Source organism: Myotis lucifugus, unplaced genomic scaffold (genome assembly GCF_000147115.1).
Source record: "Myotis lucifugus unplaced genomic scaffold, Myoluc2.0 scaffold_66, whole genome shotgun sequence".
NCBI lineage: Eukaryota > Metazoa > Chordata > Mammalia > Chiroptera > Vespertilionidae > Myotis > Myotis lucifugus.
This window is the reverse complement of record NW_005871114.1, coordinates 5,227,244-5,250,303: the sequence shown is the minus strand read 5'-3', so window position 1 is coordinate 5,250,303 and position 23,060 is coordinate 5,227,244. Positions and strand designations below refer to the sequence as shown.

At 37.0% G+C, this 23,060-nt stretch overlaps 1 protein-coding gene across 1 annotated transcript in view; it reads left to right on the top strand.

Annotated features, from left to right (window-relative positions):
* BTAF1 (B-TFIID TATA-box binding protein associated factor 1) overlaps positions 1–23,060 on the top strand; it is a 105,940-nt gene extending 82,880 nt beyond the window's left edge. Inside the window, 13 exon segments of the mRNA XM_023754837.1 lie at positions 5,640–5,792; positions 5,978–6,099; positions 6,185–6,352; positions 9,269–9,346; positions 9,458–9,587; positions 11,171–11,312; positions 11,397–11,527; positions 13,377–13,502; positions 15,334–15,486; positions 17,483–17,694; positions 19,220–19,379; positions 19,720–19,890; positions 21,523–23,060. Of these exon segments, the coding sequence (XP_023610605.1) occupies positions 5,640–5,792; positions 5,978–6,099; positions 6,185–6,352; positions 9,269–9,346; positions 9,458–9,587; positions 11,171–11,312; positions 11,397–11,527; positions 13,377–13,502; positions 15,334–15,486; positions 17,483–17,694; positions 19,220–19,379; positions 19,720–19,890; positions 21,523–21,666 (1,890 nt within the window). The 3' untranslated portion in view covers positions 21,667–23,060.

Genomic DNA, 23,060 nt, shown 5'->3' with positions numbered 1-23,060 from the left:
GCCATAATAGAAAGACGGGGACCAGATTTATCCTCCTACTTGAACCAGAAAACCACACAAAATTAAACAGTGGTTTTCAGATGTTGAACAACAGGCAGCACAGAATAATGTTTTATGAAAGAGGGGAAACGAAGAGCTTAGTGCCTTTGCCAAGTTGAAGAGTCAGAGTTCAGAGTGAAGGGAGGACAAGATGGTGAGACTTTGCAAGGCAACGTACCCAACAGGAAGTAGCTGCATAAATAAAGCTCCAGAGGTCCCCACAAGGACTGAGCATTCATCTGGGCATATGGATTCTAGCATACTGCGTTCAAATTCACATTCAAACATATATGAGAATATATGTTTGAGATGGGGGGGGGGGGCGGGAATGTCATAGAAAGGAGTATGTGGAATAATTTCCAGAGCTTACACAGGGCCAGGAATAGTTTGTGTGCCCAAAAAGCTGAGTCAAACGCCTTCTACCATATTGAGCACCAAGTATGGTCCTTAAAAGTATATTGCCTGAGTAGTGGGACCAAATTAGCCCTTGACAAAAGGCTAAATTGGACCCACCTTAACAAAGTTTAAAAGCAAGCCTTAAAAGGATCAAATTGATTTCAAGCAACTTACCTACATTCCAGGGGAAAAAAATTTAAAGGAAGAAAATCTAGCACCTGACAACATAATTATGATGTTTAACATCCATGAAAAAATTACCAGGCATGTAATATTTCCAGTAACCAGGAGAAAAGTCAGTCAATAGAAACAGGTTCTGAAATGGCCCATATAATATAATTAGTAGACAAGAACATTAAAATGCACTCCATTTGTTCAAGAAGGCAGTATGAATATAATGAGCAAAATGGAAGGTACGAGAACAACCTAAATTGAACTTTGTGAGATGAAAAATATAATTACAAATAGTTCCATCAGTTCAATGTCAGAGAGAGCCCATTATGCCAAATAGGTCCATGGACTCAAAAACAAATTTCCAAATCAAAATATTGACTCTTCAGTTCTACACCCACTCCATGTTAAACACTCTCTTTTTAAATGAATACCACAAAGTTCCTTAATCTGCCCACTACTCCAACATGCAGTAGGCAAAACCACATTGCCATTACAATCCCCTGTGTTCCTTTACCTCTCCATTTTAATTTCTTACTCCTACTGATCCTTTTACTCCCTCCTGACAGTCACTATTATAGTGATCTAAGCTTTATCCAGCCAGTTTCTCCTTCATGTTTCCAGTCAATCCAGCCCACATCTCTCTTCATGGAGCAGCATCAACAGCTTCAATGTTTTATTTCTGACCCTGTCAGAAGGAAGCAGGCAGAGGAGGGCTTGTGGGACAGTTCTCATAAAGTCTACAGCAGTGTATAGCAATTCCCTAAGCCTTCATATGCACTCACCACTCATTCACTGACTCACTCAGAGCAACTTCCAATTCATGGTAGGTGTCCTATACAGGTGTACCATTTTTTATCTTTTACACTGTATTTTTACTGTACCCTTTCTATGTTTAGGTACACAAATACCATAGTGATACAACTGCCTACAATAAAATGCTGTACAAATTTGTAGTCTAGAGCAATGGGCTCTACTGTATAGCCCAGGGGTGGGCAAACTTTTTGACTCGAGGGCCACAATGGGTTCTTAAACTGGACCGGAGGGCCGGAACAAAAGCATGGATGGAGTGTTTGTGTGAACTAATATAAATTCAAAGTAAACATCATTACATAAAAGGGTACGGTCTTTTTTATTTTTTTTTTTAGTTTTATTCATTTCAAACGGGCCGGATCCGGCCCGCGGGCCGTAGTTTGCCCACGGCTGGTATAGCCTATGTGTGTAGTAGGCTATACCAGCTAGGTTTGTGTAAGGGCACTTGATGTTTGCACAGCACCAAAATTGCCTAAGGATACATTTCTCAGAATGTATCCCTGTTGTTAACAGTGATGCAAGACTATAAAAACACACTGGATGCAATTGATAGCAGATTGGATGCTGCATAAGAAAAGATTTGTGAGCTTGAAAGCATAGCAATAGAAACAAGAATGTCATGCAGATTCAATGCTGTTCCACTTGATCTTGATTTCTATTATATCATAATAGGAAGAATCATGCACTTTTCTAAAATGTGTACTATCAAAGATTCAGGGAATATCAACTACCAATTCTAATTCCCTGCACTATTAGTAACTTGTTGATTTTATAGGAATTGGAGTGAAGAAGATATTCACAGAAAGGGTTCCTGGGACTAAACAATATTTGTGACTCTTGGACTTAGGGTTTCATTGTTAAGAAAAGGATCTCGTTATATGTCATTTATTAAAAATTCCATGAGGATAAATGAAGATTTTGTTACATCTTTGTAAAGTACTGTGCAGAAATGCCTCATTTTTATTAAAATCATTATGGTATTAGATGTGCTAAAATGTTAGTTTCTATCTTACTAAAGTTAATTCTGAAACCTTTTGTAAATGTACCATGCAGTCATTTTTAACTCAGTGTACATATATATTTTAATTGAATTTAATTATAATTCTGTTTCCAAAGTTCTAAATTTTTTAAACTTTAGAGAGCATAGGGCAGTAGTTTTCACATTTTTTGGTCTGAGGATCTCTCTGCACTCTAAAAAATTGAAGATCTCCAAAGGGCTTTTATCTATCATATTTTCTGTAATGTGAAAGGATTTATTAATTAATTTAAATAATAAATCCATTAGATGTTCCCATATGTAACATTTTTAATGAAAAATAACTATTTCCTAAACAAAAAGTTAGTAAGAAAAATTACATTGTTTGACATTTTAACAAATCTCTTTTAGAACTAGGTGTAGGTAGCTGGATTCTTATATTTCCTCGGGCATTCAGTCTCTTGCAACACGTTCCTTGGGTTGAGGTATTTGAAGAAAGTTTAGCCTCACAGAGATAGGTACTTGGAAAAGTTAGTAGTATTTTGACAGTCTTTTCAAATAATTGTGGGTATTCTTTTATCTGATAGCATATCAAAATTCAAAAAGAGAAAGCCTGTTAAATTTGTTTTCAATGTAGAATCTAACATTCTACTAATGAATGTGTAAATTACCTTACTTTAAAAGTAATTGGTTAGCCCTAGCCGGTTTGGCTCAGTGGATAGAGCATCGGCCTGCAGACTAAAGGGTCCCAAGTTCGATTCCGGCCAGGGGCACATGCGTGGGTTGTGGGCTAGATCCCCCCACCCCAGTAGGGGGTGTGCAGGAGGGAGCCAATCAATGATTCTATCTCATCATTGATGTTTCTACTTCTCTCCCTTTTTCTCTGAAATCAATAAAAAAATATATATATTTTAAAAGTAATTGGTTAATCTTATACTTTTGAGTAGATCTTTTACCCATATGTGTTTTGTAACATTATGCATACATCATTGGGAAAATATTGGTTCACTGAGTTGCATTAAAAAAAAACTTTTAAAAATTGATGAGAGAGAGAGAGGGAGAGAAAAAGGTTGTGTGAGAGAGAAACATCGATTTGTTATTCCACTTACTTATGCATTCATTTCTTGTATGTGCCCTGACCAGCCATCAAACTTGCAACTGTGGTGTAATGGGACGATGCTCCAACCAATTGAATTACTTGGCCATGGCCAGTAAAATTTTTAACGGTTGGTATATTTCACCATACTGTAGCAAAAATATCAAATTAATTAATATCACCAACAGAAAATTCCTTTTTAGTATTGGCAAGTTGCCAAGTTCACAGTGCTAAGTTTTTCCTGAAAGCTTATTTTGTCATTGGCAACAAGTTAGGTCAGTTGTTTTCTTGGAAGTGAAATTTTATTTTTGAGAAAATGTCAGCCAAATCCCCAAGTCAGAATAACTAGTTTATCTGTCCAGTCAAGTAAAATGTTCTATGAAAAATCACTAGGTCAGATCACAATTTAAGCAATCTCACAAGTGCTTTTCCTCAACATATAGTGCAATGTTTTATGTATACTTTACATCTCATTGCGTAAAATGTTAAAAAGATGTGCATTCATGGTTGAGTTTAATAAAATTATGTTTACTACTTTAAAAGACATTCTGAAATGAAACCAGTTTGTTTTTTTTAATATATTTCTTTATTGGTTTCAGAGAGGAAGGGAGAAGGAGAGAGAGATAGAAACATCAATGATGAGAGAGAATCATTGACTGGCTGCCTCCTGCACGCCCCCTACTGGGGATTGAGCCCGCAACCCAAGCATATGCCCTTGCCGGAATCGGACCTGGGACCCTTCAGCCTGCAGGCTGATGCTTTATCCACTGAGCCAAGCCAAGCCAGCTAGGGTTGAAACCAGTTTTTTTTTAAAATGCTGGTGCATGGCTGGGAGGAATACAGTGACTGCTGGTATATTTGGTGCAATTGCTATGATTCTTTCTGATCGACAAGAAGTTTTACCCATATTACTTTTGCATCATCAGTGCAAATGTCAACACAGTGGTAAAAGCAAACGATATCTTTTATTATGAAACTAGGGGCCCAGTGCATGAATTCATGCATCTTGAAAGGAACTGTGGGGCCATGAGGCTATGGTAAGCACAGGGGCGGGTCTTGGCCAATCCTTTGCACCCTCGCCTGGCCCCTCCTGCCACAGCCCCCAGTCCCATCTGCCGGTAGCCCTGCTCCCGCCACCACTGCTCCCAACGCATTGACGGCACTGGTCCTGCTCTCACCCGTTGAAGGCACCGAGTGATCGGGGCTGGCGCCGAATGACGGCAGAAGGTGCAAGCAGAGGCTCTGGCACCAGCAGCGGGGGTGAGCGGGGCCAGCGCCAGCAGCAGGTGCAAGCACTGGGCGGGACCGTGGCACGCAGGAGCAAAGAATTTTCAGTAACCACCAGAGGCTTGCCCCGATGACAGCGACTGGTGGCCTGCCTTGGTCTGGTGCCCCTGCTCACCTGTTCCACTATCCCACCATGGCTGACACCTGCCATGGTCTGCGCACGCCCCCTGGTGGTCATCACACGTCATAGCAACCGGTTGTTCGGTTCCTGTTGTTCCGCCGTTTGGTCTATTTGCATATTAGCCTTTTTTACACAGGATGGTTTTGACCTCAGTGACCCTTTGAAAAGGTCTTGAGGATCCTGAGGAGTCAGCAGCCCACATTTTAAGAACCAATATCCTGGGACATCATAACCCAAATTGAGAAGCTCTAGTAACAGCATTTCACTTAAAATAAGCTATACAACTTTATTTGCCTTTTTAAGTAATGCATGGTGTGGGAAAAATTAAGTTGTACGTGTGTTTTTTAGAATACCTCAAATGTGTTTGTTTAGTAGTCTCATTGTAGCATTTTAACCCTTTTTGGTCCAACGTGGAGGCTGACTCGACAGACCAGGCGCTAGGAGCAGGTCCAACATTGAGGCTGAGGTCGACACCGCAACCGGTTCAACATTCAATCCCGTCAATTAATTTGGACCAGACTGTTTGAATTCCAAAAATAAAATTGGACCACAAAGGGTTAATACCTGTCAAATTCTTTAAACTGTTTGTTTTCCAGTCTTTAAAATTATACTACTTTTGAATTAATTTTTTCTCTGCTTTCATATTTTAATAAAACTTAAAATTACTAGTATTTTATAATCTAAGGATAAAAAATTAATCATGAGTAAATAGTTTTAACACACTTAAAAAATCATTTTAGGCAGGCATTCCAGACCCTCCAAATATGTCAGAAGAATTAATCCAATTGAAAGCCAAGGAACGACACTTTTTGGAGCAATTGTTAGACGGGAAGAAATTGGAAAATTACAAAATTCCAGTACCAATCAATGCTGAACTCAGAAAATATCAGCAGGTAAAGTATTATAGTTATCTTATAAATAGTGACTATTCCTTTCAAATGTACCTCAAAGAGTTTTTAAAATTCATTTAGTAAAATAATTGTGGTTGGTATCCTATATCCATTTATTTCTTTTATGCCTGTAAAAATGCTATTTATGATTTGTTTATAGTTATAATTTTTCTCTTTCAACATTTCAGGATGGTGTGAACTGGTTAGCATTTCTTAATAAGTATAAACTTCATGGAATTCTATGCGATGACATGGGTTTAGGAAAAACTTTACAGTCCATCTGCATTCTAGCAGGAGATCATTGTCACAGGTAATTTAAAATATTTTGAAAGAAGGCTTCCAGATGCTGAGAAATATAGACAAGGTGGTTAATTTATTGTTTTGTTGTTGAAAAGGGCTCAGGAATATGCAAGATCAAAATTGGCAGAATGTATGCCACTTCCTTCCTTGGTGGTTTGTCCACCAACATTAACAGGTCACTGGGTGGATGAAGTAGGTAAATTTTGCTCCAGAGAATATCTCAATCCATTGCACTATACTGGACCTCCTACTGAAAGAATAAGGTAAGAACTGTTAAATCTTTTGCTCTAAGTAGTTTGGAAGAATAAAATTAATTGCAGGTGAATTTAGTTAGCTTTTTTGTTATCAGACATATAAATTTATTTAAGAAAGGTAAGTGTACATACATTTTAAAGATAATCTCTCTCATCAAAATTCAAGGACTTTGCCAAAAACACTAATTCAAAAGAATATGCCACCCCTATGTTCATTGTTATTTACCCAGTAGGAGGTGTGCAGGAGGCAGCTGATCGATGTTTCTCTCTCATCGATGTTTCTAGCTCTCTATCTCTCTCCCTTCCTCTCTGTAAAAAATCAATAAAATATATTTAAAAAAAAAAAAAAAAAAGGTAAGTGTACATACATTTTAAAGATAATCTCTCTCATCAAAATTCAAGGACTTTGCCAAAAACACTAATTCAAAAGAATATGCCACCCCTATGTTCATTGTTATTTACAATAGCCCAGTGGCCATCAATAGACAGTAGGTAAAAAAGCTGTGGCACACACACCATGGAATATTACTCAGCCATTAAAACAAATGAAACTTTACCACGGCAACAGTATGGATAGACCTAGAAGGTATCATGCTGAGTGAAACAAGTCAATCAGAGAAAGACAAATACCATATGACTCACTTATATGGGGAATCTAGAGAACAAAATGAATGAACAAACAAAATTGAAACAGACTCAAAGACACAGAGAACAGACTGACCGATGGTTGCCAGAGGACAGTTGGGGGAACGAGTGAAAAGGTGAAGGGATTGAGTAGTACAAATTGGTAGTAGTACAAAATAGTCACAGGGATGTAAAGTACAGCATTATGAGTATAGTTAATAATATTGTAATAACTATGTATTGTGCCAGGTGGGTACTGGAAATATTGCGGGAACACTTTGTAAAGTATATGATTATCTAACCACTATGCTTTCACCTGAAACTAACATAAAATAATATTGAATGTTCTTCTTTGTGTTTTTTATATACTAGAGGCCCGGTGCACGAAATTTGTGCACGTGGGGGGGGGGGGATTGTCCCTCAGCCTGGCCTGCACCCTCTCACAATCCGGGCCCCCTTGGGGGATGTCTGACAGTCAGGCATCCCTCTCGAAATCCGGGACCCCTGGCTCCTAACCGCTCACTTGGCTGCCTGCCTGATCGCCCCTAACCACTTGGCTGCCTGCCTGATCGCCCCTAACCACTCTGCCTGCCTGCCTGATCACCCCTAACCACTCTCTCCTGCCTGCTTGATCGCCCCCAACTGCTCGCCTGCCTGCCTCATCACCCACAACTGCTCGCCTGCCTGCCTTATCACCCCTAACTGCCTCTGCCTTAACCCCCACTGCCGCGGCTTTGTCTGGAAGGTCATTCGGCTGTCAGTCTAATTAGCATATTACACTTTCATTATTATATAGATATATACACACATTGATTTCAGAGAGGAAGGAGGAGGGAGGGAGAGATAAAAACATCAATGATGAGAGAGAATAATTGATGGGCTGTCTCCTGCATGCCCCTTACTGGGAGTTGAGCCTGCAACCAGGGCATGTGCCCTGACCTGGATTAGAACTATGATCTCTGGTCAGTGCTCAACCACTGAGCCACACTGGCCAGGCAAAATTTAAGTTCTTTAAAAAAATATCAAGGACTTGGGCTGTTCTTAACCATCAATTGGGCTTTCTAAGTATTGGAGCTAGAAAACTATCAGGAACCAAAGCCATTCTCTGTGCCTTTCTTGGGAGCCTTGTGATCATAGTATTTAAGTGTCATAAGCTACCCACTTTCCCTAAGAGTTCCTTCTCCCCAAACGTGCTTTTAGTTCACAGTGACTGCTTTAGCTGTCCTGATACCATAGCAACACTAGAGTTCTATTAGCTTTACCTTCTCTGTGTTCACTAGTATATCCCCTAATGTTCCTAAATACAAATTTTAAAGAGGGGAATCTCATTGATTTCAGTTCATCTTTAAAAAAACTTGGATAGTCATAGGTTGCTGATTAGTCCATAGATACCCTGCTCCTTCTGTATTAATAATAGATAACATATTGAGCACTTACTGGCCAGGCACTGTTCTAAACAGTTTCACATTTATGTAAAATTGTATGTTCTCACAATCACCTTATGAGGTGTGGGTTCTCTTGTTCCTAATTTGCAGATGAGGAGTCTAAGGCATGGGGCATAGGTCCAAGGTCACTCAGCTAATTGAATAAGAGATTTGAACACAGGCATCTCAACAGCTTGTACTCTTAAAAAATTTACTGTAGTGTCTGTTAGAATTCATTTATTTACAAGTGATAGAAACTCAGACTAGCTTACATAAACAGGAAATTCATTAATTCACTAAATTGATAATTTCATGGGTGTAATTCTTGTTTCGGGCATATCTAGATTGCTCTTGCTTGCTCTTTCTCCTAATACGTAACTTATGTTTGGTCTGTGCTGGACTTCAGTCTATAGTTGGTGGGTATGATGATCATGGGCAGTCTTAGGCCCATTGGTCATGCCCCAAAACCAGCCCTTTGTGGTCAGCGAATATTGTGAGGGTCTCAGCTTGATTCAAGTGCTTCATCTCTTTGGTGAATACGAGGATTGATTGCTCCCCCTCAACCCCCAACACAACATGGAATAGTGAAGGAATAGAGCCTCCAAGGAAGAGGTATTGGCAAGTGAAGTTAAAATGTCCACCACATTTGAGTTAGGTATCCATCTCTTTTCTTATCAGACTAAGTTAGAGCAATAAGGCCCATTTATAAGAATGGCCTTCTGGTAGCAGGGTCATAAATGCAAACAGAAGGGAATGTTAGTCTTATTAGACAGATTGAAAGCACCTTATATGATGGTAGATGTAGTTTATTTCTCCTTTGAAATTGTATTATAAACTTTGCAGATTCCTCATGTCCTACTCGTATTTTTAAATACAGGTTACAGCATCAAGTAAAAAGGCATAATCTGATAGTGGCTTCATATGATGTTGTGAGGAATGACATAGATTTCTTTAGGTAAGAATCATTTATTTATTTAGAAAAACTTAATATCAAATTTGGAGAAACTTAGTATTTTCCCGCCTCAAAGACTCTACATGCTAAATTTATTTGTGTATTCTCCCTTAGAAATATTAAATTTAACTACTGTATTCTTGATGAAGGCCATGTCATCAAAAATGGAAAAACAAAATTATCAAAAGCAGTAAAACAACTGACTGCTAATTATAGGATTATTCTTTCTGGAACACCAATACAGGTAATTATCTACTTTAACAAAAAAAATATTTGCCATGTGAAGAGAGGGATTGGCATTGGCAGTGAATTAAATAAGAGGGTTTTTGTTTGTTTTGTTTTGTTAGTTTATAGGAATGATAATTTCCAGTAATTATGTTTTTATAACTGTTCATTTGATACGTAGCAGTATCTGAGAAAACTAGGTTTTTAAAGTCATATTTAAAATACAATTTTAGGCTATGTAAATAGAAGTCTTATGTCCAAAGTGTGGGAGTCATTAGTCCGACTCTATTCCAAAATGGCCGTTCTCCTTTTGTAGTGTTACACCACAATTGGATTTAACACTGAAACCATGAATACCTGAGATTAGGAAACAGTTGAAAGCAGGAGATTGTAGAAGTTTATGTTGGAAAAGGAAGAAGATAGTTGAATATGTAGATGTGTTCAGATAAGAGAGATTATGTTACAGTACTTCCAGAGGTTGCAAATGTTCACACCTAGTTTGGATAGCCCACTTGGATGGGGAAGATACCCTTCATCACTCTCCAGTTAGTGGGAGGAAAAACACCAGGTGACTTTGAAATAATTGATTGTTTTTAATGTACTTGTTACTTATTTTTGGTGATGGACTGATTATTATTATAAGTGTTAGGGTTTTGTCTATTACTTGAACACTATGGATTTTAAAAGTACCTTTAAAAGGGGGAAAAAGACTCTTTAGGCTTGCATTATTGAGATTTATTTTGTTCCAATTTAAGCTTACATAGAAACGTCACAGTATTTTTAAATAGGTTACTGCTTTCACAATAAAAGAGTTGTTGTTTAAAAGCAATCTTTTTTTCCCTCATACCCACCTGAACAGTTTAGCTCTGAAGCTGTAAGGTGGGTTTCTGCACTGAAGAGCCATGGTAGCCCATTTGATAATGGTCCCTATGGGAGGTCAAACTTAAGTGGGATTGGAAGGATGTCCATCATATGGGAGGGTAGCCCAGCATGGTGAGCCAGAGCTTGAGCAGGGTGAGGAAGGACAGACATCTGGAAGAGTTAAAGGGCAAAATGGTACCTTAGGATACACACATTTTGGGAAAGAATCCAAAATGAAAACATGATTTATTTTTTTCATGAAACTTCAGAATTGGAAAGAACTTGTGCCAGCTCTTTGTGAACCTTAAATACTGGGCAGACTTGACCTATTACCAAACTCTTTAGGTTTTTCCTTTGTTGAAGAAATGGTGATGTAGGCCAGATTCCTTAAATATTGCTGTCAATATGAGTGTCAAAGTTAAAAGAATCAGAAACACATTCATCCTTTTGCTCTTTTATTTACTACTTTATGCCACCAGTAGGACTTAATACTATAGACGAAGACTTATCTGGTGGAGGAAACTTGAAAATCTCCCCTCCTCCCCCCAAATAAGACAGAGTATTTTCTCCAAGGATGCTGACTTGAATATTACACGTTTAAATATAGACTTATACTATATACCTAAAAATGTGATATCTCATCTATATCATAATGGGCTTTTTTTAAATTAATGATTCAATTTTTAAGTGTAAGTAAATCATCTCAGTACAAACTCAAATATATTCCTTTCTTATATTCAGAACAATGTTTTGGAGCTGTGGTCATTATTTGATTTCCTCATGCCAGGATTTTTGGGGACTGAACGCCAGTTTGCTGCTCGATATGGTAAACCTATATTAGCAAGTAGGGATGCTCGAAGCTCTAGTCGAGAACAAGAAGCAGGTATGAAAAAGAGATAATTATATTTTCTGTGCAAGTGAATATAATTTATTCTTTTTTTGAGCCATTTTCTCTTATTATTAACAGGTGTCCTTGCAATGGATGCACTACACCGCCAAGTCCTACCATTTCTTTTGAGAAGAATGAAAGAAGATGTTTTGCAAGACCTTCCACCCAAAATTATTCAAGACTATTACTGTACTCTCAGTCTTCTCCAGGTTAGGAATCTGGTGATTGTTGTTGTTGGTGATATATTTATTAGTGGAATGCTTTGAATAAGCCACAAAAGGGGAATAGCCTTTGGCTTTATCACTCTAATCTAGCTTCTACTTTCCTAAACTTGAAAAATATTCTGTTTTAAATAGATGTAGATAAGACACTAAGTGAATCTGTTTATATATGTGGATATATTTGGATAAGTGCATTTTGCATTAACATGCAAAATTCAGTATCATAGTTGCTTTCTCATACGTCTAGTTAATTGAAAAGGTTAAACTGATGAAGAAATGTTTATAAGGGCCAAAAATCTGCCTATAGTGTCTTATCCTCACATATATAACATTATAGGTATCTTACGTCAGTCCTCATTTTTACAAATAAGGAAACCGAAGCTCAGAAAGTTAAGCAACTTGCTCAAGGTTGTATAGCTAACATATATCAGGATTGAGTTTCAAACTTTGGGAAGTGGGGATCACATCCCTTTTAAAGTATTATTGCATTACCAGTAAATTTCTGAAATAAATTTTGACTTCTGTGCAGGTCTGATTTTGTACATAGAGACCATTATCAAAGGAATGTACTGTATGCCTTTCCTTGTGTAGTCTTTTATAAGGGTAAATTGCCCCTTACAGGCCATGTCTTACGAAGACACTTAATAAGACATGGCCTATAATCAGAATTTTTTGTTTGAATATGTACTTTATGTTCTAGGTTACTATTCATTAATCTATTTCAGTAGTATGAGTTGATCAAATGAATAAGATATGTAGACTCACCCTACAAACTTACCTTCTTTCCCCTGTATGTAAGACAGCCTATTAGTATATATTTATGCAGCTAGAGTTTAGATGCTAATAATTCTGTGATCATTTATATTATCTACCCTATTTCTCTGGACCTCCATTCCTTGTTTGTAAAAATAGGGTTAATGTTTCTTAAATATTGTATGGGTAATGGGATGAAGATTTTGTAAAATACAATAAAGAAAAGGTGCCATGTGAAAAAAGGCTGTAATGATATACCAGTGATGGTATTAAAATATCAGCATAGCCGAGCCGGTTTGGCTCAGTGGATAGAGCGTCGGCCTGCGGACTGAAAGGTCCCAGGTTCGATTCCGGTCAAGGGCATGTGCCTTGGTTGTGGGCACATCCCCAGTGGGGGGTGTGCAGGAGGCAGCTGATCGATGCTTCTCTCTCATCGATGTTTCTAACTCTCTGTTTCTCTCCCTTCCTCTCTGTAAAAAATCAATAAAATATAAAAAAAAAAATAAATAAAAAAAAAAAAATAAAATATCAGCATAAAATACACTAAGTAGACTGGAGGCAGGGAGCTGGGGAAGGAAGTGACATTTGGCTTTATTTAGCCCTCTAGATTTTCTTCCCTTTTGCATTGTTTTAGCATGTACAAGCAGAACCCAAACCCCAAGGTAATATTTTAGACTTGCCTTTTAGGCAGAAATATTCTTTTAAAAGTTGGTCTCTTGGAATGTACCTTTAGTCTTGATCACATAACTTCACTTAAGGGAGATTTTCTAATTTACTTGTAAGAGTTCAGATTCTTTTTTAGTGGTATTATATTTATCTTCTGAACAGAGTGGAAAAATTAAGTCTAGGACTATTTGACTACTGTTTTAATATTTTAGCAGCCCAACTTAATGTGTTATACTTGTTTTCTAAATGTAATTTTAAAGGAATTTACCAAGATGGATTATCTAATCAGTAGCAAAGTACAGGTATCATAATTTAATGAGAGTTGATTTAAATTACTGCTCTTATTGGCCTTTGCTATCTTAGTTATTTTTTCAACAATTGAAAATAAGTATATTTGTTTGTGGGGGAAATTTTACAGGTCCAGCTCTATGAGGACTTTGCTAAGTCTCGTGCCAAGTGTGATGTTGATGAAACAGTTTCTTCAGCTGCACTTTCTGAAGAAACTGAAAAACCAAAGCTTAAAGCTACAGGCCATGTATTCCAGGTATAGATTACAGTCTACTTTTTAAATGTTGCCTAAGTATGTTCTTCAATGCAGATTTTACATGGAACACTAAAATGTGGGTTTATTTAAATTTTTTAAATAGTGTGTATACATTCTTGGAAATAGGGAAAAGTGCCAATTATTTTCGTATTAAGTAGTTTAATATTAAAATTAAACGTAAAATGCAATCTACATTGTTTATTATATATTTAAAGGGGTTTTAGAATAGAGAATCTTTTGCTTTCCATTTAAAAAATACTGGGACACCTACCACAAGGCAGTAATTTTTCTAGGCACAGGGATTAATTAAAGCAGTGAGCAAAACAGACTGCCTCCCTTGTAAATATGAAAAATGAATACATAAAACGCATGTAAGAGAAAAAGCAGAGTGTGGGGTTATGCAATATAGGTCAGGATAGGTTGTGATTTTTAATTGAGGGATCAGGTATGGCCTCACTGAGAAAGTGACATTTTAGCAGAGATCTGAAGGAGGATTGAGGCATGGCAGTTATGTAAGGGGAACCAATTCTGGGCAGAGGATACAAAAACTACAGAAGTCCTGAGACATCATGCCTACTGTGCTCACGGGGGTAGCAAAAGAAAAAGACACGGAAAGTGCCAACTCGTTTTCCCTTTTGAAATATACTATAGAAAACCTTCCAAACCCCTTTGCCACCAATAAATTAAATGCTGCAAGCATTTTTAAAGATAGAAGAGGAAAAAGGTAGTTGTAAAGGCTAATAACTCTCTCACAGTTTCTATCATAGTGCCCAGTCATCTCTGTGCCTTGTCAGTGAAGCTTGCTAATACAAATCTCCAGGGCAAAGGGTGAGACACAAATAATAGCCCAAGCAAAAGGCAAAAGAGAAAGGTTGCGGCTGAATTAGAGTAAAGAAAGAAGAGATCCTATAGGGTTCTGATTCTTAAACACAACCACTTGAAATAACCACTTGAAATAACCACCTAGCTCCCCAACCCCCACCACAGACCTACTATGTAGAGGGGAAAGATCTGCAGATTTATTAGGTCTTCAAGACATTTTATACACACTGATGTTTGAGTAACCCTTCTTTGGGAAATGATGCCTGGTGCCAGAAGCATCTGTAAGCATTATAAGGCATTTGGGTGGGAAACGGTTAGGTATAGGAGCTAATGAATAAACCTCTTTCTGCCATGAGAAGCTCATTGTCTAGTGGGGCATACAAACAAACAGTATGATTGATACAAGCTATAAATGCTCTAAAAAATACAAACTGCACAAGAAACATAGATGAAGGCATCACAGATGAGATTTGAACTGATTCTTGAAGGAGTAAAGGTAGTCAAAAGAGAGAGAAGGGCATTCTAGATAGTAGGAAAAGATACTGAAGTGCAAACATTTGTGACATGTGAAGTGATCTTGACAAACACACACACACGGCCCGATGCACGAAATTCGTGCAAGAGTAGGCCTTCCTTCCCCTGGCTGCTGGCACCAGCTTCCCTCTGGCACCTGGGACCCAGGCTTTCCTTGCAGCCCCGGCGTCATCTGGAAGGTTGTCTGGAAGGACATCTGGCCTAATTAGCAGATTACACTTTCATTATTATAGATATACTAGAGGCCCAGTGCACGAAATTTGCGCACTCAGGGAAGTCCCTCAGCCTGGCCTGCACCCTCTCGTAGTCCAGGAGCCCTCGGGGGATGTCCGACTGGTGTTGCCTTGACTGGCTGGCACCGCCTGTTCGGCAACACACCCCCCTTCCCCCGCCCCGCCAGCCAGTCATTCCACAGTTCAGTTGATTTGCATATTATGCTTTTATTATATAGGATATACTTTTTCCTCTTTTAAAGGCGTTACAGTACTTACGTAAACTGTGCAACCATCCAGCATTAGTCTTAACACCTCAACACCCTGAGTTCAAGAGTACTACTGAAAAACTGGCCGTTCAGAACTCTTCACTTCATGATATTCAACATGCCCCTAAACTCTCAGCTTTGAAACAAGTAAGTAGGTCTTTTAAGGGTTAGATGTGTGTTGAACATTCCTGATCATAACACTAGGTAAATTTGCATTTCTAATAGATTACTGATATATTTACCATTTTTATTTTTAATTTGGTTAATTTTGGTACAGCTTTTTAAAAAATGGGGTAAAATACATAAAGCATTAAATATGCCATTCTATTTTTAGGTATATAATTCTATGACATTACTTACATTCACAGTATTGTACAATTGTCACCACTATTTACAAAATATTTCTGTACCCATTGAGTAATAACTTCCCATTCTCCTTTTTCCCCAACACTGGGTAACCTCTAATATACTTTGTGTCTTATGAATTTGCATGTTCTAAATATTTCATGTAAGTAGAATCATAATATTGACTTATTTCACTTATTTTCAAGGTTCATTCATGTTGTAGCATGTATTGGTACTTCAACTTTATGGTTAAATGATATTCCATTATTACTGTTATGTTTACACCAGATTTTGTTTATCCAGTCATGTGTTGATGGGATATTTGAGTTGTTTCTACCTTTTGGCTATTGTGAATAATGCTGCAGTGAACATTGGCTTATAAGTATTTGTCTCTCTCTTTTCAGTTTTTTTTGGATATAGACATAGGAGTGGAATTGCTGGCTGGGTCATATAACAATTCTATGTTTAACTTTTCAATAGCTGCCAAATTGTTTTCCATTGTGGCAGCATCATTTGCATTCCCACCAGCTATGTGCCAAGGTTATAATTTCTGCATATCCTCCCCAACAATTATTTTCAATTTTTTTTAGTATAGCCATCCCAGTAGACATGAAGTGGCATGTCATTGTTGATTTGCTATCCCTAATGAGTAATAACGTTGAGCATCTTTTCATGTGGTTATTGGATATTTATATAACTTTGGAGAAATGCTGTTTAAATCCTTTGACCATTTTTTAATTTGATTATCTTTTGGTTGAGTTTTAGGGATTGTTTTTTATTGTAAATATTAAGCCCTTATCAGATATGATTTGCAAATACTTCCATTCTTTATTTCATTGTTTTTCACTTTCTTGATAATGGTTTCTGATGAGAAATCAGGGGTTAATCTTAATTGAGGATCCCTTTCGCATGACAAGTCACTTTTCTCTTGCTGCTTTTAAGTTCCTATTTTCAAATAAAAATTGAATTTCATCCACATTTTAATTATACTACAGGCTTTAAATTATTTTTAGTTTATATTTTTGTACATTACTTTTTTACCTGCAGTTATTACTTAAACTAATCTCTCGGTTTAGAGTGCCTCTTGTCACACTGAAGTGTCTGGAATTAAATTTAGGAACTCTGCAACTTAGGCCCAGATTATTCCTGGCTATTCTTATGGAGGGCTGTTCTAGAACCCTTCTTTTTAGATATTCAGAGAAAGGTTCTATCTCAGGAGAGAACTAGCTTGCTTTCTTTTAAAATATGTCTGTTCTCTGAAGTAGAGGAGAAATCTTATTTGCGTTTTAAAAATCTGGCAATAGAAGTAAAGAAATATGTTTATCAGCAGATAATAGTGCCAGACGTATCTAATATTGCTAGAGCCAGAATTTTAAAATTTCAGTAGAATGGAATGAATTGAAACTCCAGGTGACAATTAAAGGTGATAAGCACAGTCAATTTTTAAAAGAAAAACACTTAAATATAGATTCTGTCAGACTTGGCAAACATAGGGCAAAGTTGAATTTGATTTGATGGTAAGTTCACTACAAACCTACTATATGAATTAGTTGCCAGTAAATAAAGCTAATATGATCTTGGTGGTTAAAGCAGTGTAATGGCCAAAATGAGGGCATCATAGTTTCACTGTATTTTATATCAGTTAGACCAAATTTTGAGTATCATTTATAATTTGGGGCCATTATTTATTATAACCATAATAAATAATCTAGGAACCATTTTATATGAGGTATAGCTTGAAAAACTGTTGGTTGCCTACTTTTATTGAATGCCTGTGTGACAACTGATATTTTTCTAGTTGCTGTTGGATTGCGGTTTGGGAAATGGCAGCACTTCAGAGAGTGGCACAGAGTCTGTTGTGGCCCAGCACAGGATCCTGATCTTCTGTCAGCTGAAAAGCATGCTTGATATAGTAGAACATGATCTTCTCAAGCCTCACTTACCCTCTGTCACTTACCTGAGATTAGATGGAAGCATACCTCCTGGTCAGAGGCATGCCATTGTTTCACGGTAAGTGGCTTCTAAAACTCCTATAAATCATGGCTATAGTCAGTGTATTATTTCTTACATAGGAATTTGCCTCATGAAGTATTTTCTTTAAAAATATAGAACTAAAAAACAAATTAGAGAAAAAAAGATTTTTCTAAACACCAAAAAAATAGAACTACAGAAATACCATTGAATAAATAGTTTGTTTAGCTAAAAAAGTGTGGCTTTATTAGGATAGCACTTTGAAGGGTATGAAAGAAAATTAAGGCATCAACAAAAAATAGAGATAACATTTTACCTCACCTTTTTGGGGAGAGTTGGGGTGGGAAGAAGCAAAAATGTGGCTGAGATCTGTATCTTCATCTCTGTGCCTCTGCTCAGAACAAGTTGGACGCTGGCCCAGCTAGGAAGCAAAATCAATGAATGCAGTGTTTCCTAAGTGTGGCCTGCACCCTCTGCTTTAGAAATCATAGAGTCCTAGGTTCTGTCCCAGACTTGTAACTTTAAGAGTAAGCATTTTTAACAAGCACCCTCAAGAGATTGTTAAGCATGATACAGTTAGAGACCCATGATCAAGCTTTGGAGACAGACCCAGGTTTGACTCCTGACTGCTATTTAGGAGGTGTTCTCTTGGGCATGATTATCTTCCACAGAGCTTGAGTTTCCCTAAAATAAGGACAAATGATAATATCTTCATAGAGCTGTTATAACATTGAAGTAACATAATGCATATAAAGCACAAAGCCCCATTGCTTGAATCAGTGAAATCTAATAAATGGGAGCTTGGTAATAATGTTAGTTTTTCTTTTTCCTAGAAGTTATTAGATGTCCTTTATCAATATACTGGAGGCCTAGTGCAAGAAATTTGTGCATGGTAGGGTCCCTAGGCCTGGCGGGCAATCAGGGCCGACCTGAGCCTTCCTTTGTTCTGCGCCGCCCCCGGTGGTCAGCACACATCATAGCGAGGGATTGAACTCCTGAGGGGACACTTTGCATATTAGCCTTTTATATATATAGATTCTAGGACCAGTACAATAGCAGCAACCCTCAATACCCTTACCCTCTACCTTCCCCGACTGATCTAGCCTTTTCCCCCATTATCTTCTGTTTCTCTACATTAAAGGTTGATAGTTGAGTTTTGCCTTAATTAGAATTAGTGTTTAGTTACATTTTTTCAATTTAGTCTTTATCTGATACTCTAAAATATAATCCAGTTGGACTTATTTCTGTTTGTAAAGTTTCTGACTTCCATTCTTTCTACTACTAAAGATGTTATGTACAGGGTGGGGCAAAAGTAGGTTTATAGTCAGAGTATGTGAAACCATTTATTCTTGTATTATTTTCATACAAACTGTAAGCCTACTTTTGCCCTACCCTAAATACTAAGAGAGAATAGTTTGATCTCAAGTGGTCACAGAAGTGTCTATATTATGGAGTTGTAAAGAAGTGTTCTCATTTGTGTTAATTTTTATTAAATAGTCTAATTTTTGTTATATGGGTACATTAGAAATGTACTAATTTTATTTTAAAATATCTATACTTTTAGGTTTAACAATGATCCATCCATTGATGTTCTCTTACTTACAACTCACGTTGGTGGCCTGGGGCTTAACTTAACAGGCGCTGACACAGTGGTATTTGTGGAGCATGATTGGAATCCCATGCGCGATCTACAAGCCATGGACCGGGCCCATCGCATTGGGCAGGTAAAGAGTCACCACTCACAGGTGTTAACTTGTGAACTGGGAAAAATACTTCTCAAAAAAGACAGGAATTGGTTTAAGTTTCTACACCTGATACTAACAAATGTTTGACCTTAGGCAAGTAGCTTAATTCTGTGGCACCAGTTCCTCATGCATTAAATGAGGTAGCTTAGGCTAAGAAAACTGGGACACTATCCATCACTAATATTCTGTGCAAACATTTTAAACTCATGGGGCCAGATAACCCCACCATAATTAGATAGTAGTTAAATATGCAAGCCCTTGACTTGGTTTACCTCAAACCAATCAGTTTATTTGTGCTTAACTTCTTTTTCTTACTCAGAAACGTGTGGTCAATGTGTACCGATTGATAACCAGAGGAACATTGGAGGAGAAAATAATGGGTTTGCAGAAATTCAAGATGAACATAGCGAATACAGTTATTAGCCAAGAGAATTCTAGTTTGCAGAGTATGGGAACAGATCAACTTCTCGATCTATTCACACTTGATAAGGTAAAGAACTTAACACAATTTGCTTTTTTGTTGTTGTTAATAGGATATTTTTTCCATTGATTTTTTTTTTTTTAGAGTGAGAGGAAAGGAGGGGGGGAAACATCGATGTGAGAGAGACACATTGATTGATTGGTTGCCGTCTGCAACCGAGATACTTACCCTTTACTGGAATCGAACCTGTGACCCTTCAGTCCGCGGGCCAGTGCTCTAACCACTGAGAAAACCGGTTAGGGCCAATTTTCCCTATCTTTAATGCATGCACAGACTTCCTAGGGTTGCTTGGTAAAAGTATTGAAGGAACTAGCAAAAGGCATTCACTTTAGTATCAATAGTATCAACTAGACAATTTTTTGAGGAAATTTTTGACGTCCAGATAAAACTCCAGGATTCTTGAAGTTTTGATTAATGTCTCCAGTGTCTTGCCCCAAGATTTCTTTCCTTAGTCCTTTCCTGCTAACGGACATCTGTCACTGAAGTCAGCTAAACCTGGGTCTGTGTTTCTTGCCCTGCCTCTTGGTGATCTTAGGCAAGTTAATTTCTTTGAGGTTCCACACCCTTCGGAGAATAACAATGCCTATATTATTACATGGTTATGAAGTTAATATATATAAGCACTTAGAAAGGGTATCTAGTATAGATTCTCAGTACATAGTAGCCATTATTGTTATTATGGGTGATGGAACTAATATCCATAATCAAAGGATGCACCATCTGGAAATACTGGTCAATCTAATGTAAAACTAATATGGCTGGAGTTATAGTCCTGCCTAGGTTTAGAAAGTCAGCTGTACAACCAGTATAAATTATAGTGAGAATTGGCCTTAGATAATGTAATTAAACTAGCTGTAATAACAGAATTGTAATATCGAAATCTGAGAGAAAGTAGTTCCACTGTACTGTGTGGTTCAGCATATTTAAATATTATGTCTGGTTCTGGGTGCTGCATTTTAAACAGTAAGTCCCCAAAAGATTACCAGAATGGAAGAAGGTTCTTTAATCATATCATATAAGGTAAGGTTAAAAACAAGACATGTGTAACCTAGAAAAAGGAAAGCTGAAAGAAATATGGATTGCTGCCTTCAAATAACTTTTATGTGTGACTTTTAGCAAGGAGAACTGGACTTGGGGATGTTCCAGGGAAGCAAGAACTATTGCTATAAAGGATCCTATTGGGACAGTTGGGAAGATTTGAATATGGACTATATTAAATCATTTTGTATTAAATTTTCTTAATTTGATCTTTGTATTTCAGTTATGTTAACAGGATGTCCTTGTTCTTAGGAATACATGCTTATTTCTATCTAGGGATAAAGGGGCATAATATCTACAACTTCTTCTTGAATGGTTTGGGTAAAAAGCTCATTATTTAACTATATGTCTGGGAGAGAGAATGACAAAGCCATTGTGACACAATTAACTGTGTCCTGTGTAATGTTCTTATAATTCTGCAATCTTAAAATGCCAAATTAGGCCTGTGGGAAAATAGAATAAGCTATCTAATGAGATGAACTTATCATCACTTGAACTATTTTTTAACTCTGTTGAATAAGAGCAATGTTAGAAACAAGTATGGTATTTTAAAGGAAAATCTAATTTTTGAAGTTAATGATCTTTTTGCCAATTTTTCTTAAGGATGGCAAAGCAGAAAAAGCTGACACCTCTACTTCTGGAAAAGCAAGTATGAAATCAATTCTTGAAAACCTGAGTGATCTTTGGGATCAAGAGCAATATGACTCAGAGTACAGCCTGGAAAATTTTATGCATTCTCTCAAGTAACTATCAAATATTGTTAATGCAATTGCTGCTAGTTCGGTTACATTTCTGCTGATATTCAGCAAATTTCAAAGTTTATGGTGAACTTTTAGCTCAGTGTGTAAATAGATCTGAAGAATATTCAGCATAATGCTGGCTCTTGTTTCACTGGGGGGAACAAGTTATTCTCAAATATTTGCACTGTATTAAATTTAAATGTTAATGTGAAATGGTATAAATTTTACATGCTGAATAGCTGCAGAGCAGAGGAACCAAACCAGGTTTACATGTGCTACCATGAGGTGTTCTTACTGGGAACGAGCCTCCTATTTTACATAGACACTTTGTACAGAATAAATATCCAAAAGTACTTTAGTGTTCATGTACATTTTTTCGTTTAAATAGAACTTGTTTTTAAAAACGGCTTTTTTTCATAAAAGCCTCAATGAGCCATAATTTTAAAAATAATGACTATACTATTGGTCACTTTTAGAATATGAAAATCTTAGACAATGAATTGAACCATGCCCTTGGTGAAACCTTTGTATATTTAATGCTGATGCATAGTGTTTTTCAAATCTTTAACGTCATTTTGTCACCTTTTAAAATATATCAACTATTCTAAATACAGATAATGGGCTATTTAAGGCTATCATAATAACATCCTATTAAGAGGGTGTTTGTTTTTAATTTATCTAATGGCTAGAATATAGCCAATTCAGAGAACATATGTACACAATAGGTTTCAATCATATATATATATATAATATATTTTTTGTAACTATGAACATATACAGTTTTCCAGAAGTAAATTTTACGCTCTTTAGAATTCTAAAACCTATGGTGATAAGACTGTTTATTGAAGTAATGCATGACTAAAGCATAAAAAGAAATAATTCCTTTCTATACACAGACATACATACCTATATGCACAGACATACACCTGTCCTGCATCTGAAAAGGTGCTTGGTATTGGTACTAAAATCATGTAGTTATACTGGGCAGCAATAATAACTGGCCTGAAGTTGATTAACTAGTGTTAGAAAAGTGATCTCACTGGTGAGGGTGGATATATGTATATAGATGTGCATTTATGTGTATGTATATAATTTTATAAATTTCACACATAAATTAATACATGCCTATGTGCATATATATATATGTATGGGACATATTTGTATATACATGTACAGGTAATAAACATCCCCAAGGTTTGTGGCTGGTTATACACATAGGCATCGGTTAAAAAACCATCAGACCTCAGCTGTAAAATAACCGTTCTGTTAAAAATCATTTCTTATATTGTTCTGCAGCTTTTACACTTGGACATTTGTCACATTTCAGTAGCTTTGACAACCATACTGTAACATTAAACCTAGCATTCCACAAAAGAGTAATAAATAAGATTGAAACTGTAA